Genomic DNA, 15,266 nt, shown 5'->3' with positions numbered 1-15,266 from the left:
TTGCATTCTTAGCAGTGGGGAATGGTCCATCTCAGGAAGCTGCTAAACTAAGTATTTGTTTCTAGATAGGGTCCTAACAAATGAGCAGAAATAAATGGTTGGGTCAGGTAGTCAGTATAAGGGATCAAAGCCTTACCAACTGTTTCTTTCACTGAACGTGGGGACACACAGTTCTGAAGGACTTGTTGTTAGTGGGAAATGGTTTAGCAAGAAAGGTTAACTTCTGGACTTAGCTTACAAGGGCTTGAGCTGGCAGGTTTTAAAGTTGTTCACTAAAGAAAAAATCAAATCTAGCCTAAATGCTTGTGAAAACGGACAATATGGGACACTTGTTTGTAGTTCATCTAAAGACATGATAACATAATGATGGAGACCTTGAACATTTTGGAGAGAGATTTCAGTTCTTCTCCCTAGATAGATGAAGTGATGAGACGTGCATGTGTGCCCTTAAATGTCATCCCATATTTTGTTGAGATACATAAAATGGCCAGTCTTAGGGATGGGCATTTTCAGGTCCTTGTCCTAGAAAGTATGAACCTACTAATATGTAGTCATTGTGGAAATTTGAGGGTATGGGGCTAGGTCACATGCTAGTTCTGTTGCTGAGGCACCCACTGGCCACATTCCTCCAACATCCTGAGCATTGATCTGAAAGAGTTTTAGAAGTTTAAAATTATTTCTCTTTAAACATTGTACATCCAAAAGTATAGCTTAAGAAAGTGGATAGCAGTTGGGGCCATGCTCCTCCCCCAAATGCATTCCCTCATATTGTCCCACATTAACAAATATTGCCCCATGTCAGAACTATGATAAGCATTTGGGTTTGGTTATCTAATTAAATTCCATAACATTTAAACTAATAATGTTGTGCTCTTTTGAAAACAACGCAGGTGATGTTGGCAAAACATGTATATGAGCAAGTGATGCAGACTCTAGACAACCTCGTCTGCAATGAAGACTTGACAAAGCCACCGTCCAGCTTCCCGTCCTCCACATACTCCAGCTCGGTCTCTCCTTCAGTATCGCTTCGAAGCATAAGCACAGATTTCTCTGTCAACAGAAAGGAAAATGGTTTCTTCACTCATTCTAGTTTTTCCACCAACAAATGTGTTCCTGTCAAAGAAGCGGAGCAGTCTTTTACTCAATTACAAGCCACTTTCCACATTTCTGAGCTGCAGGTTCAGCTAAGTGGCGATCTTACACTTGGCGCACAAGGTCTGGTGAGCTTAACCTTTCAGGATTTTGATGTTGATTTTGCCAAGGATCATCCTGACACCTTGTCCATTCAGATTGCCTTGCGTTCTCTGCTCATGGAAGATCTTCTGGAAAAGAACCCAGATTCCTTGTACAAAAACCTCATGGTGTCACGTGGGGCCCCCAAATCCTCAAACTTAACACACAAGGAATACCTTTCCCAGTCTTGTCCGTTGGTCTCCAATGTGGAATATCCAGACATGCCTCGATCTCTCCCATCTCACATGGAGGAAGCACCCAACGTCTTCCAGTTTTACCAACGGCCTTCTTGCATCTCTCAGCAAAAGCGCAAAGAAGATGTACAGGTGGACTGCCCACTGACCCCGCCACCTTCTCCCACTGCCAGACAGTTGAGCGTGCCCTGTGGAAGGAACGACTTTGACGATTCGTTAGTGCACATTAACATGCTGCTGGTGAACCAAAAGCACCCGGAGTTTTCCTCTCGCTATGGCAAAATCAGTCGCAGTGTGGATATTGACTTCAACTGCTTAGATGTCTTGATCACTCTGCAAACCTGGGTAGTGATACTGGATTTCTTTGGGATTGGATCCACTGCTGAGAATCACAGTGTGAAGGTACAGACTGGAGATGTCCAGCACACAGTAAAATCAGAAACCAGTGTCTTGTCAGCCTCAAAGGAGCAGGCTTCTGGAAATTCCAAACTGGATTTGAAGGTATGAGAGAAGTCCCACACCTCTGACTTCACAAATAGTTCAGAGGCTGCTCTTGAATGGATTGCTCTTATCCATTCCTTCCCCTCTCAAAACTTTAATTGGCCTTGTGGCGGGGGGGAACCTTTCTAGCCCCCTGCATTTGTCAAAATAAATAAGGACTTTATTTATTTGCTCAACTTATAAATGACTCATAGCAGAAGTCAAAAATACAGTTCCAAAGCCAATATACAATCCAATAAAAGAATAATAAAATCAAGCGGGTGCCAATCTAAGGCAACTTTCAAAATTCCGACAAAAGTGTTTTTGATAGCCTTATTACAATAATCTAAATATGAGATTACTAGCCCATGACTAACAGTGACTTGCATGGCTGGTAAAGCAGTTAGTATTAGTGACAGACACATTTAGGCCATGGGCCTTTTACACTACTGTATACATCTGCAGCTGCAATGTGTATTTTTAAATAGTTTTATATCTATATTTTTAGACTTTCCTGTGATGTTCTGCAAATTTTATATTTATGCATTTGGGGTTGCATTTGTTCTTCTGAATGCTGCCCAAGGAGCAGTTAGTTATATGAGCAACTGATCTTTGGAAGTCAGAATTCTTGTAGGTGAAATCGTACCCTAAGCCAATTTTGTGGAAATGTATAGAATGTGGTGATCCTGAAAGAAACAGACATATTCATTGTAAGAGATTGCTGTAGGCTAATTAATCATTTCCAGAGGGGCAGTTGTGGCACATGGTAAAAACATGTAGATAATAGGCCTAGATTTCATAAAAGTATGGTCATTTATGATGTCCTTATGCATGGAACAGGTATAGTCTGTGACAATTTTCATCCGGTGCTTAAATGATGCAAAAGAGTGCAGGGAGCATTTGCTAGTGATTTTAACCCTCATGGAAGAGAGGAAAATGAGTGGCCCAAATGGCTGAAGTTCCCCTATTAACTGTCCTCAGCATGTTGTCAAGAGCTTTTGATTTATGTATTTATTTTATTACATTTATATGCTGCCTCAGCGATTTAAGGCCTGATTCTTGGTTTTTCAGTTATATGACATTTGTTGAGTTTAATCTAGAAGCCTGCTGTTACTAGCAGAGCTCTCATCTTGCAGAATGCCCTTCCAGGCAAAATCAGCCTTCTTTCAACACTATATTTTTAAGTATTTGGTAGCTGTTCAAGAAGGTATTTTTCTGTAGGTATTTTATTGGCTTCTTAATAAGATTAAAAGTCAGTGTGGTATATTATGAAGTATTTTGTAATTTGATGTTTAAAATATTATGAAAATTTTACATTTATGTTTTGAGTACACTGAATAAGAAGAGGTAAGATCGTTTTTTTTTAAGAAATCAGAATTCTTACTGTTTTCTTGCATTCTCCAACCACTTTAGCTGTGAGAGTTCTGTTCTGTTAAAGTGACCAGAAATTTTAACAGTGGCATCTGTAGACAATAAAGGCTTGATTAATAAATTAATTAGATATTTATCACCCACACTGTGTGAGATGGGCAGCTATATAAATATGATAAATAAATAAACATTTGTAGACTGCTCATATAGAAAATGTTTTTGAAGTTGGCATTTACATGAGCTGATTAATAAAGTTCTGCAGTAGAGTTCATACTGGCAGAATTGAAAGTGATGCTAAATGCAGTTAAGAATAAGTTTATGAGTTATAGAGTACTGTAGCTAGTGTAATGGAGTTTGCATTTGACTAGCAATGCAGAATTGGAAGTGGCAATTGAAGTGATTTGGCATTATTTCTGAATTGGCAAAGATGTCTTAAAGAAGCCTTCTCTTCTCTTTCTGAAGTTCATTTGTCTGGGGTTGTGTGGTAACCAAGCGATGGGAAGTCTTCCCATGAGAGTGGAACGTCAACATCCCTTTTTAGCTTTCAGCCATGGGAATCAAGACTTTCCTCTTTAGCCAGGCCTCTCCAGTGTGAATTAATTTTAATAGTTATGTCTTATATGTCACTTGACTTGAGTTTCTACAGGAAATAAGACAGAAATCATATAAATAAATAAAATAGTTTCAACAATTGCACTGTTAAGGTGCCAGGTACATAAATATGCGAGTAGGTAAGAAACACGTTGAAGCTCAAACCACAGTTTAAATTCTAAAGTAGAAATTAGCACAAATCACCATTAGTGTGATGTTTGAGTATCACATTTAAGTAAAGGAGACTTCCTTCAGATTTGTTGCTAACTCTGTTGCAAGGCAAATGCCATCAAGCTTGTCTCTTCCATGGACACGTAAATCCTCTGGCATGCTAGTTCTCATTAGTGTTTTGGGCAAACAACCTTCATGAATGCATCTTGGAAAATGGTGGGAAAGGTGAGAATGCTAGGCTTGTAATATTTTGAAGAAAGGGGCCATCATGTGACATCTCTGTCAATCTGATTCTTTCTGCTCAAATAGGTCCATTCCCTGTCCTTAGTCCTGAATAAGGCAACCAATGAACTCGCTAAAGCAAATGTATCCAAACTTGTCACTCACATGGAAAAGACTGGTGAGTCTGAATTACCAACAGCATATAGGGAGATGAGTTTGTATCACAGTAATCCTTGGGGATGGTGTCTACCCTTCAAAATCCTTCCTGGCCCATAAAATTGCTCTCAGTTACCACACAGGAAGAGTGTCCTCTGCATCTAAAGTACCTAATCAAAAATTGGGGAAATGATGTCAGATGTACACATGCAGATGGAAGAAAATGAGATTCAGATCTCTAAACTTGTTCTGTATCAAACTATGAAAGGTATATTGGCCTGATATTGATATACTGGCCCCGCCTTGACTTTAAGGCACAACATACTAAACCATAATGTTGGTTTAGGCATGAAACTGGGGGCGGAGGGGGGTTACAGTTACCATGTTGGTGAACAGAACCAACTGTGGTTTATTCAAATCACAGTTAAGCAAACCATGGCTTAATATGATCTGTGTAACCTGTTGGTGGGTCAAGCTGACTCAGGCAGGGTCTGACCTTTTGTTCTTGCAGAAGGAGATCTGGCCTTTCATGGAAGCATTGGAAGTTTATCCTTAAGCGATCTCACCTCACATGGAGAGCTTTACAGAGAACGTTTCACGACCAGTGGTGAAGAGGCCCTCACTTTTCAGGTCTACAGGTAGGTGATGGAATCTCATTTTCTACCTGTGACTGAATTTTCTGATGATTTGCCTGTCTCCCATTTTGCTCCAACATCATTGGAAAGGGCAACAGAATTGGAGCCTTCCCTGAAATTTGAAGAATTTTGTGATTATTTAGGCCAGAGTTTCTCAACCTTGGCACATTTAAGGTGTGTGGACTTCAACTTACAAAGATTGAGAAACACTGATTTAGGCATTTGACTGTTCTTTTTCTATGAGCTTGTGTTATCTGCCAGTGTATTCATGCAGGTTATCTTTGCTTCCACCTTACATATTTTAGAAGCTGTAAATACCTTGTGCTTCCTGCACTTGTTGACTGAACATGGTTAAAAGCATGTTTTCCCCTGTCAGCATCATAGAATCAGAAGTCCTTCTCCTCTTTTGACTCTGAGAGAGAGTTAAGAGGTTGGACTGGGACAAAGGAGATCCAAGTTCAGTCCACCCTCAGCTGTGGGAGCAAACTGACAGTGGACTTTGGGCCATTCACTCCCTCTCCCACAGGATGGCTGGTGTGTGAAAATAATGGAGGGGAGACTTCTGGATACATCACCTTGAACTCCTGGAGGAAAGGTGGAATGGAAAGCTAACAAATGAATTGGAAAAAAAAGAAAAGTGAGAATGCTCTATGATATCTGGTTGACTTCAGCAGCTCAGGAAAATAGCAAGGATTCTCCTGATCCTGCACTGAGTCTTGGAGATGCTTGGGGAGGATAATAATTACTTGCAACTGAAGCTTAGCACAGTGGGGACAAGCTTCTCTCTCTCTCCCTGCTTAACTAGCAAAAGAAAATATAGTCCACACACCCCATACATCTCCCTGTCTGCCTCTTGAGCTTAGCATGGTTTCCCAAGACCCCATTTGCACCCACTTTTCCTTCTTCTGAAGAGGCAGGAATGAATATTGACCAGCTGCCAAGATGATTCCGGATTTTTGGGCCTTTGCCTTACAGACCTAAAGATGTGGAATCTGCTCTAGTTTGATCAGAGATCCACAATAAATCCTAATCAGTTAAGAATAGAGCACATTGGATGTCTTGTTTTCCCCAGGTATGGCCAACCTGATCCTTCCCTTCAGAGAGAGTGCGATATGCGTGTCAGCCTGCGGATGGCCTCAGTGCAGTACATTCACACACAACGCTTCCAGGCAGAAGTCATTTCCTTCATCCAGCATTTTACTCAACTGCAGGATGTCTTGGGCCGTCAGAGGGCGGCAGTCGAGGGGCAAACGGTACGTCCCGCAGCCAGCCTGCAGCACGCAGGAGATTGCCTGAACGAGCATTGCTAGGACATCTCAGGGACTGAAGGGGTGTTTCGCTTTTCTAAAACTCCCCTGAAATACTTGCCAGGGATGGGAGACCATTTTAAATCTGTGCCGAGGCCTTTCAGGTTGCCTAAGTGAATCAGTAACTGCAACTCAGCTTTTCACAATGAGAAATGACAAAATATCCGCAGCTCTAGGGCTTGGACTTTCTGGGTGCCAGAAAACTTGGCCAGAAAACTTGGTAAAATGTTGGTTAATATCAGTATTCCTGTGTTAATTGATTGTGTTAATTGAAGTCTGAGAACACAAAAAAGTCTGCCTGTGGCCTGATTAGGAATCTGAGGATAGGAGCCACAGATTGTGTGGCCCTTACATTTGGAAGCATAGTTACTTTTGGATTTTCCAGCCACGAGCTGTATGCAAAGGTGGCTTAAGGCCTGAGCTTTTCATGTCCCAATCGATAGTACTGCTGGCATGTCTGAGTGGGATCAGTGGCCTGACTCGGCCCAAGGCAGCTTATTCCCCGGTTGGTTTTTTAGTGTGTTCCAGTATTGGTGTTACACCATGTTAGTGGTGTAAGATCAAGCTTCTTTTTATGTTGAGTTTTACTGTGCATATTCTCATGGAGGTAGCTTTGAAATGTCACAGTGGCCTTAGAGAGCACCCTGTTGAAACCCTTCCTTCCGTCAGGTGAGAGATCAGGCTCAGCAAGCTGCTAGAATCCTTCTGGACCTTGAAGCTGGTGCTCCGGTGCTCCTTATACCTGAAAGCTCCACATCCAGTCATCTTATCGTAGCTAATCTTGGGAAACTGAAAGTCAAGAACCGGTTTCTTTTTGCAGGCAGCTCTGGCACATTCTCGCTAAAAGATAAGGTAAGCCTCCTGCTGTTCCTTTCATTGCTTGAAAGCACTGCAGCTGTTTTGGAAACCAGTGAAGATGGTGTGTGTGTGTGTAACTTTTCCAATATTTGCCTTCTTTTCTTTGGAGGATTCAATTTTGCAAGGCAGTGTCTACAAGGGTCCTGTTTTATGTAAGGTATTTTACATATCTGTCCTTGTGCAGATGATAAGCTTTTGAGCTGAGGAGCTTTGGGGAATTCTGCTGCTGTCTGAATTACTTTCAAAATGGGCTGTATCTAAAACAATGTCCCTTTGGAATGTTTATTAGTTATATTTTTAGAATCAGCTGCAAAATTCCAGAAGGACTGGTTTTGGAGTTTGGTTTGCTGTGTCCTTTAAGAAATAGCAAGTAAAATTATTTTACAAACAGTACATTTAAAAGTTTAATTAAAATTGCATGCTATTCTGCTTCCTGTGTGTTCCCTTGGATGTATCCCTTGATTTAGAAGTAGGAGATTTTCTTGCACATAAGTGAGATGAGCTGTTATTGGAAAACATTCCCACTAAAAGAAACCAATTCTGGAGCAAAATCTGCTTCTTCTCTTGAGCATATTCTATCCTGCGTTTGTTAGATGCCATTCAGGCTCAGTAACTCCTAAAAAAAATGAAAATAATTTATTTTATGGGCTTATTCATTTGGAGGGCCTGGAATAAGTCTGCAGTGGCCCTGCTATGAGAGCTGACTTTTAAAAAACAAATCACTGATTTATACTGTCCCTTTTTCCCTTTTAAGCAGGATTCTGTTCAGTTTTCCTCACCTCTGGGGACCCCAAAGCACAGCATGAAGAAAACTCCGAGCGCTGATGAGTCCAAGATGGCATCACATTCCTCTGAAGGTTTGCACACGAAACAGTCATCTGGACCAATTCTCAGCAGTCAGAAAAGCGAGCGTGCAGCAGGAATTGGTGCAAAACTGCCCCCATCATCTCCTTTGTTATCTGTGGAGAGTCCTGGTAAGTGAGGAACCAGCTACTCAAGGGAATCTCCTTTCTCCTCTCTCTGTTGGATCAATTCTTGGTGGGCCCTGCTGATAATATATCACCTTCTGACCAGTTGATGTGGTATCTATGCCGTTCCTCTACTGTGTGCATCCGTGAGGGCAAAGGCTTAGTTCTCACTGAGGAATCACAGCCTCTAGATGGCATTCCCAGTATCTCCAGGCAGGGTGGGAAAATGTCCTGGTGAGCCGCTCATAGTCACTGACGACAGGACCAGCTTAGATGAATTAATCATTTGTTTCCTTTCTGTGTAATTATATGAGCTGCATGTAACAAAAGCGGGGAAGGAGGCTGGTGCATCATTCTTCCTGAAATGTTGAAAACTCATCCCATTTTTACCTCCTCTCGGTGATTCCCCTTCTCTGAGCCCTGGCTAAAAGCTGCCAGAAGAGTTTCTGGCCACGGTGACTATAAGCTGCCCCTTATGTTGCCTGTGAAGGCCACCACAGTATAGACAGAAAGAGGAAAGAAAGTCATGTCCTTCAAGGAGTTGGAATCACGTATCTTTGTGGATCAGCATTCCCCGGCTTTCTCTTGCCCGTTTTGTGGGAAGGAGCATGTGTGGAGTGAAGACCTGTCATGCAAACAGTCAGGGCCAACTTTTCTAGAGGGGTTCCCTTTGGGGCACGCGGGAGGAATTAGCCATTTCAAGGCTTTTCTGAAGGCTTAATGTTCTTGAAGTTGAAGTTCATAATACCTGAAGAGCTACCAGGGTGAGAAAGGCTGGTTTAGGGGTGCTATATTTTTATACCTGTGTTGCGTCGCAGAGCTTACGTGTTTCCTGGAAAAGGTTAGCTTGTTCCCCTTGATGATTCCTCAGAGCTGGTTTGTATGCAGTAGAATATAGTATTGTAATATTAGAATATTATCCTGTAATTTTGAGCATTTTCTGGGAAAACTTAAGTTCTGGATTGCTTTTTTGCAGAGGAACAGATGTGCCTATTGGACTGCATTGTGGTTGATCTGCAGGACATGGACATCTTTGCTGCCGAAAGATACCCACGTGAACATTCACAGCCTGTGAAAGATGCCTCTGTTGATTTGACCTTCCCGTCTTTTGTCATCAAGCAGACGGGAGGGAGCCTCTTAACTGAACCTTTTAGGCTGAAATTGCAAGTGGAGAGGAACTTGGATATGTGAGTTACATGGCTTGTGGTGTTTTGCATCATCTCTGGTCTATATCCTAGTTGGGGTTGGGGGACTCCTAGATACAGTCAGCTGAAACAGGCCACTTGGGCGCTTCCTGTGCCTGGTCAGTTCAATCATTAAACCCGTCCTGGGTCGTTGGTACAAGTCCAGTTCTCAGCCTGGTATTAACCTTTAAAGCCCCTAAGAGTTTGTGGAGAAGGGTCTCCTCCTCTATTTACTTCCCCACTACAGGCCCTTTTCCATTCCCCACCCTCCACCCACACACGTACAGTGGGGCAGGGCAGGTACCCATAAGAGAGAGTGAGAGACTTTTAGTAGTGGTGCCCCATAGTGGACACCCTCCCTCGTCACAAATCAGCCTTGCCTGACATGGCACTAAAGCACTTGCAGCATCAGTTGAGGTCCTTTTTAAAAGCGTTTTTCTGAAGCATGACTTTTTCGTTGCTCATTTCATTCCCTGCAGTTTCTTGACTCTGTTTAATGCTGCTACTGATATGATCCCATTGCACTGTTTTCTGTCTCGTCTTTTTATACTAATTTTTTTTCTTCCTAGTGTTTTTCCCGCATGTGCAGGGTCCGCTTTTTTCAGATCAACCAAAACTTTTTTTATACTAATACTAAATACTGACTTTTTTATGGTAATGGTTTCTGATAATCTGTTTTCCTTGATTTGTACACAGTCTAGAGAAGTGCTGTTATTGGGTAGGCAAGGTTTTTTTTCCTGTTTTCAAATACACCAGTGAGATTCTTAGAGGCAATTCTAAAGTTTTCTTAGAAACTTTGGCCCAGTTATTTCCACTGCAGCAGTTCCATTGGTGAAGCAATGGTTTCACGGCATTGATCTGCTTTTCTCTTGCAGGGAGACAAGCCACGCCGTGCCAAACATATCCATTCATGGCATTGTGTCTTCAGTACATTGTTCTCTGGATCTGAATAAGTATAAGCTAATTCGCGGTCTCCTGGAGAATAATCTGGGGGAACCGATAGAGGAATTCATACGGCCCTATGACTTGCAAGACCCAAGAATACAGGTGAGATTGTATTTTTTTTTAATTGCATGCAAAACCTCTGAAGACCTCAGTTAGGGATGGGCAACCCACAGGCCGCATGTACCCTTAATTCTAGCTCGGGGGTCCCTAAAGGTCCCCATTATTGTGCCACTAAAATTCAGTAGCATGGTTTGGGTTCTCGGTGCTGAAAGAGTAAAACACCTCAGAAACAACAATCAAAACAAGCTGAAAAGTTTGCCCATGGCTGCTCTAATATGTCATTGTTATACTGCTTTGGCCTGCAGAGACCTTTAGAAAATCCCATATATTTTTTGAAGTGCACCCCAGTGAAGGAAAGTGTCCTCCCTTGTGTGTCAGTCTGTCCTTCCTTCCTTCCTTCCTTCCTTCCTTCCTTCCTTCCTTCCTTCCTTCCTTCCTTCCTTCCTTCCTTCCTTCCTTCCTTCCTTCCTTCCTTCCTTCCTTCCTTCCTCTCTTTCTTATAAAACATATCAGAGCAAAAGCGGGGGGGCATAATATGTCAGCTGGAGTTTGGGGTTGGGATTACTTCAGTGTGGAATTCAGCAAACCTGACAGGCGCCATCGCAAAGGCATATGTTACAGGGGAGCATTTTTACTTCTGTTAGACTGTGCTGAGTGGAGAAGTTTACACCTGCCTGTCCTTCCTCATTGACATGGTCAACGTAAGTCTGGAACTGACCAGCCCCCAGCCAAAGCAAGGCTCACTGGCCAGGTACGTCTGTCCATCTCTTGGACATTACACAGCTTTGCTTTCATTGGTAAAGCTGCTTTGGGGGGTCTTCTTTACAATTTTGGTTAAGAGTTTAATCGAAGAGAAAGAAGGTGCGATAAAGATTAGCTCCAGGCATTACTGCCAAGCAGGAGAAATGGGAAGACAGCGTGCTTTGCTTAGATTTATGGTGGGCATCCACAAGACCCGACCTTTTTTTGGCCTCTGGGTGCAAAGAGGTTGCCCAGCAGTCCGAGCAGAAGCGATTCATCTTCCTTTGGTAGCCGGGCAAGTGGGATTTGGACTGCTTAGCAGTTATCGTTGGCAGATGCATCCTTAGAAAGAATATCGACTGTGCTTGGGGCATTGTCCTGCCAAGGTGGATGGCTGAAGCTAATTGACTGCAAGGCAGAGCATCGCTCCTCATAACGCAAGGTGTGAAATTGGGTTCAGGCTTCTGGCTTGTTAGCAAAGTGACACGCCAAGCCGGGGATTTCATACTATTTTTTTCTATCTGAGTGAGTTACTGGCTCGTTTAAATTTCCCACAGGCAGGTGCTATTGGGTAGCAGCAATTTTGCTCATGAATAATAATGATAAATTAGGATTTCAAAGAGCTCTTGCTTAGTACGACTGTGATTACTGCCTCTTTGAATATCACACCAGAGGATTTTAAAATCAGCAGCATCCTAGGTTGTACGTTGAGCCAGATGTCCAGAACCATAAGCCATCTGGAGCCATGTTTCTGGGAAGACACTGAGATTCCTAAAATACGGAGTAATAGAGGCCCTTGAGATTAAGCTCGCCAGAGATACCTATCCAAGAAGAATTATTGCTTCAAGCAGTATTTACTTATTTATTTAAGAGCTTTCCTGTGCTCTGGCAGCCTCTAGCCCTTGTTGGGTCTAGATCTTTGTTCCTAGGTTGGGGAGATTAGTGTAGCTCATACTAAACAAAAATGAAATAAAGCAATAAAAATTGGTGCAGTGGATCCAGCCCCCTTAGACATTGATGTAATTAATCAAGATAGTTACTTGGAAAAAATCTCTCTCTCCTTTGAATTTGTTTAGGTTTGACTTTAAAAAATCGAAGCTGCTCTTTGAGAGTTTTTCAAATAAAACCAAGTCCATCAACCTGGTCTCACATTCTATGATGGCATTTGACACGCGATATGCTGGGCAGAAACCATCTTCAGGAATGCCCAATGTCTTCAACTGCATTTTCCAGTCCTCAAAGAACAGTAATTCTCAAGGAGCAATACAGATTGAACTGCATTACAGGTAAATGAAAACGGTGATCACTTTTCCTTGACTGGATGAGGCAGGAGACTCGGTAGTTGTGGAATCCTAGAGCTGGAAGGGGTCCCTCATGCTGTCGAGTCCAAGAATTTGCTTAGTACAGGAATCCAAGCTAAAGCAACCCAGATACGTGGCTGCCCAGCCTCTTCCTAAAGGCACCCAGTGATTAATAATGGAGGACTGGAGTGGAGGTATCTGAAATTGGTGTTCATGACCTCTGAGTTTATGATCACCTTGATAGGACCCATCTAAATATCTGTCTTAAAGCACCGTTGCTTTGAGAGAAATCTTTGACTGAATAACTTGTTGGGGATGTTAGAGTGCAGCCAGTGGGCAAGAAGCTGAAAATGTTCTGCATGTTTTCTTCCCCGCCTCCTTCTATAGTAGAAGGTATGCAGCAATGGTATTTCCCTGGAGTCTATAGGAAGGAGAATTGAGCTGGTTTCAAAGCAGTTGGATTCTGGCTCTCCTGATAACCACTGGGGATTATTACTAAAATGATTGCAAAAATTGCTAGTCTGAAGTCAAGCAGTTTGAGTTAACGAACATATTCATTTCTCACTTCCCTCAGATCTACTAAGGATTCCTCCTCCTTCACAGTTGTTCTGAACAACCTTCGTGTGTTTCTGATCTTCGACTGGCTGGTGCTTGTTCATGACTTTCTTCAAACCCCCAGTGACACTAAACAGCAGTCTAATCTCACCCCTTCCCGACAGCGTAGCCATGGTAGTGAAATGGCTGTCATTCCCAAAGCTGTCAAGTGTGGAATAGTTACAAAGCGTTCTTCTCTTCAGATCTCCACTGAAAAACAGTTGGAAGTTAAGGTCAATGTGACAGGTAAGACAAGTTTGTGCAGAAAACATTGTGGTTTTCATGGTTTACTGAATAAACAGTTTGCTGGGTTCACCCAACATGCTGAAGGCCAAACCTATGCCAAATTATAATGTGGATTTGGCAGGTTGTGTAAAACCCACTAACAGGATTGCGAAGCAGCACATTAGTGATGAGTCAGTTATCATCATTTGGCCATTACTGAAAAACAACAACAATTCAAGGTGTTGGTTATCACCTTTAAAGCCCTACATGGCATGGGTTACCTAAGGGACCGCCTCTCCCCTATGACTTCAACCTGTCCCACCTGATCACACAGAGAGGGCCTGCTTTGGACCCCCTCAGTGAAAGAACTTTGACTGGCGGGGTCCAGAAGGCGGGCTTCTCTGCGGTACCCTCTGCTCTTTGGAACATCCTGCCCCCAGAGGTGCGATTAGCCCCCACACTCCTGGCCTTCCGTAAGGCTTTGAAGACCTGGTTCGGCCACCTGGCCTGGGGTGGGGTGAGAATACCTCAAGCATGGGGATGGCTAGCCCCATAGAGTCCTTCTGCCTTCAGCCTCAGATTTTTCATCCTCTTGGTCTCTCCTTCTTCTTTTTAGTAATGTTTTAAATTAAGGTTTTATGTGTTTATATATTTTATGTTCTAATGTTTGTTGTGAATCGCCCAGAGTTCCCCCATTGGGGGGAGATGGGCGGTTGAAAAATTTAATAAACAAACAAACAAGCAAGCAAGCAAACAACAATAATATATTAAATATATATATGCCACCTGACTCCCAACAACTCTAGGAGGTTTACAAATGTTTAAAATGTTAAAAATAAGAAAAACAACAAGGAAGGTAAAAATGGCAGGATGATAAAACCAGATGGGACTGAAGTAAAAGAACCCCTATAGTCTAAAGGGGGTTTCAGTCACCCTTGCCAAAGGCCAGGGCAAAAAGCCAGGTCTTCAAGGCTCTTCAGAACACCACAGGGTGGGGCTGTTTGAATCTTGGAGGAACCTCATTCCAGAGGGCAGGTGCTGCTACAGAGGAGGCGCACTTCCAGGGTCCTGCTAGATAGCATTGTTGCATCAAAGGAACGTGGAACGCTAGGTCAAATCAGCCAAGCAGATATTGTGGGAGGCAAGCTGTCCCTCAAGTATCCAGGCCCTATGCCGTGTAGACACATGTTAATACGATACTGATTTGTATATTCTGTACAAATACTAATATTTGGCATAACTGAAGATATTTTTGTATAACTGAAAAGACTCTGTGCAAAGCTGGAAAAGACTCTGCTGACCATTTGCTAGTGGCAAAAAATCTTGTCTTATCTTTCAGATACTGAATTTGTGGTGGTTGAAGACATGTCCTGTATGGATACTAATGCAATTATTCTGAAGGGGACTACTGTTCTTACATATAAACCCAAACTGGTGGATCATCCTTTCTCAGGCAGCTTGTCTGGCATCGAGGTGAGAATGCTTGGTCGCTGGCGGGTTAGAATTCCTATTGTGGCAGCATCTTTGCTATGACCAAAAGCATCCTGAGTCGATGATTCAGCTTTTAAAAAAAACATGTCAGCACTGAAGATGAATCTCAGAGTTGAGTTTCTTACAACTAAAGGCAGAATGTTCTGCCAAGTAACCCAAGCTTTAGGGCTTCCAGGTTGTCTCCCTCTTCCAGTCCTCCTCAGGTTAGGTCCTACAGAAGGTCCTACAGAATGAATTCTGCTCCTTTAGGTTTTTTCGTGCCGGCTGGGCAATGAGCAGGAAACGGCGCTCTCCATCCTTGATCCCGCACTTATTCAAGTTGAGCTTGTGGGGAATTCTTCGTACCCAAATGGGTCAGGACTCCTGGATGCTTTCAACGGTGGAGATTTCCCTCCTCTTCTGGAGGTAGTGTTCTCTGAAATGTACTTGCACATGTTTAATATTTCTGTGGCTGGGATAACATATCAAGTTAAGCCAGGTTTGTTTGATTAGCCATAGTTAACGAGGTTTGCATATTCTGCTAAACCACGGTGGGTTGT

At 42.8% G+C, this 15,266-nt stretch overlaps 1 protein-coding gene across 7 annotated transcripts in view; it reads left to right on the top strand.

Annotated features, from left to right (window-relative positions):
* Positions 1-15,266, top strand: part of VPS13D (vacuolar protein sorting 13 homolog D) — a 114,697-nt gene that overhangs the window by 23,769 nt on the left and 75,662 nt on the right. For 6 of the 7 annotated variants that reach the window (XM_088136670.1, XM_088136668.1, XM_088136674.1 and 3 more), the window contains exons 21-33: positions 891-1,928; positions 4,350-4,440; positions 4,930-5,056; positions 6,126-6,306; positions 7,030-7,212; positions 7,973-8,192; positions 9,163-9,373; positions 10,246-10,417; positions 11,020-11,126; positions 12,193-12,402; positions 12,992-13,257; positions 14,576-14,709; positions 14,977-15,132. In XM_088136670.1, the coding sequence (XP_087992796.1) occupies positions 891-1,928; positions 4,350-4,440; positions 4,930-5,056; positions 6,126-6,306; positions 7,030-7,212; positions 7,973-8,192; positions 9,163-9,373; positions 10,246-10,417; positions 11,020-11,126; positions 12,193-12,402; positions 12,992-13,257; positions 14,576-14,709; positions 14,977-15,132 (3,096 nt within the window). The remainder of the gene's footprint in view (positions 1-890; positions 1,929-4,349; positions 4,441-4,929; positions 5,057-6,125; positions 6,307-7,029; positions 7,213-7,972; positions 8,193-9,162; positions 9,374-10,245; positions 10,418-11,019; positions 11,127-12,192; positions 12,403-12,991; positions 13,258-14,575; positions 14,710-14,976; positions 15,133-15,266) is intronic. The other variant, XM_088136669.1, reaches the window with a different exon arrangement.

Source organism: Python bivittatus, unplaced genomic scaffold, assembly GCF_059951505.1.
Source record: "Python bivittatus isolate LINGU-HERP-01145 unplaced genomic scaffold, Pbiv_v1 ctg000090_np1212, whole genome shotgun sequence".
NCBI lineage: Eukaryota > Metazoa > Chordata > Lepidosauria > Squamata > Pythonidae > Python > Python bivittatus.
This window is presented reverse-complemented; position numbering and strand designations above follow the sequence as displayed.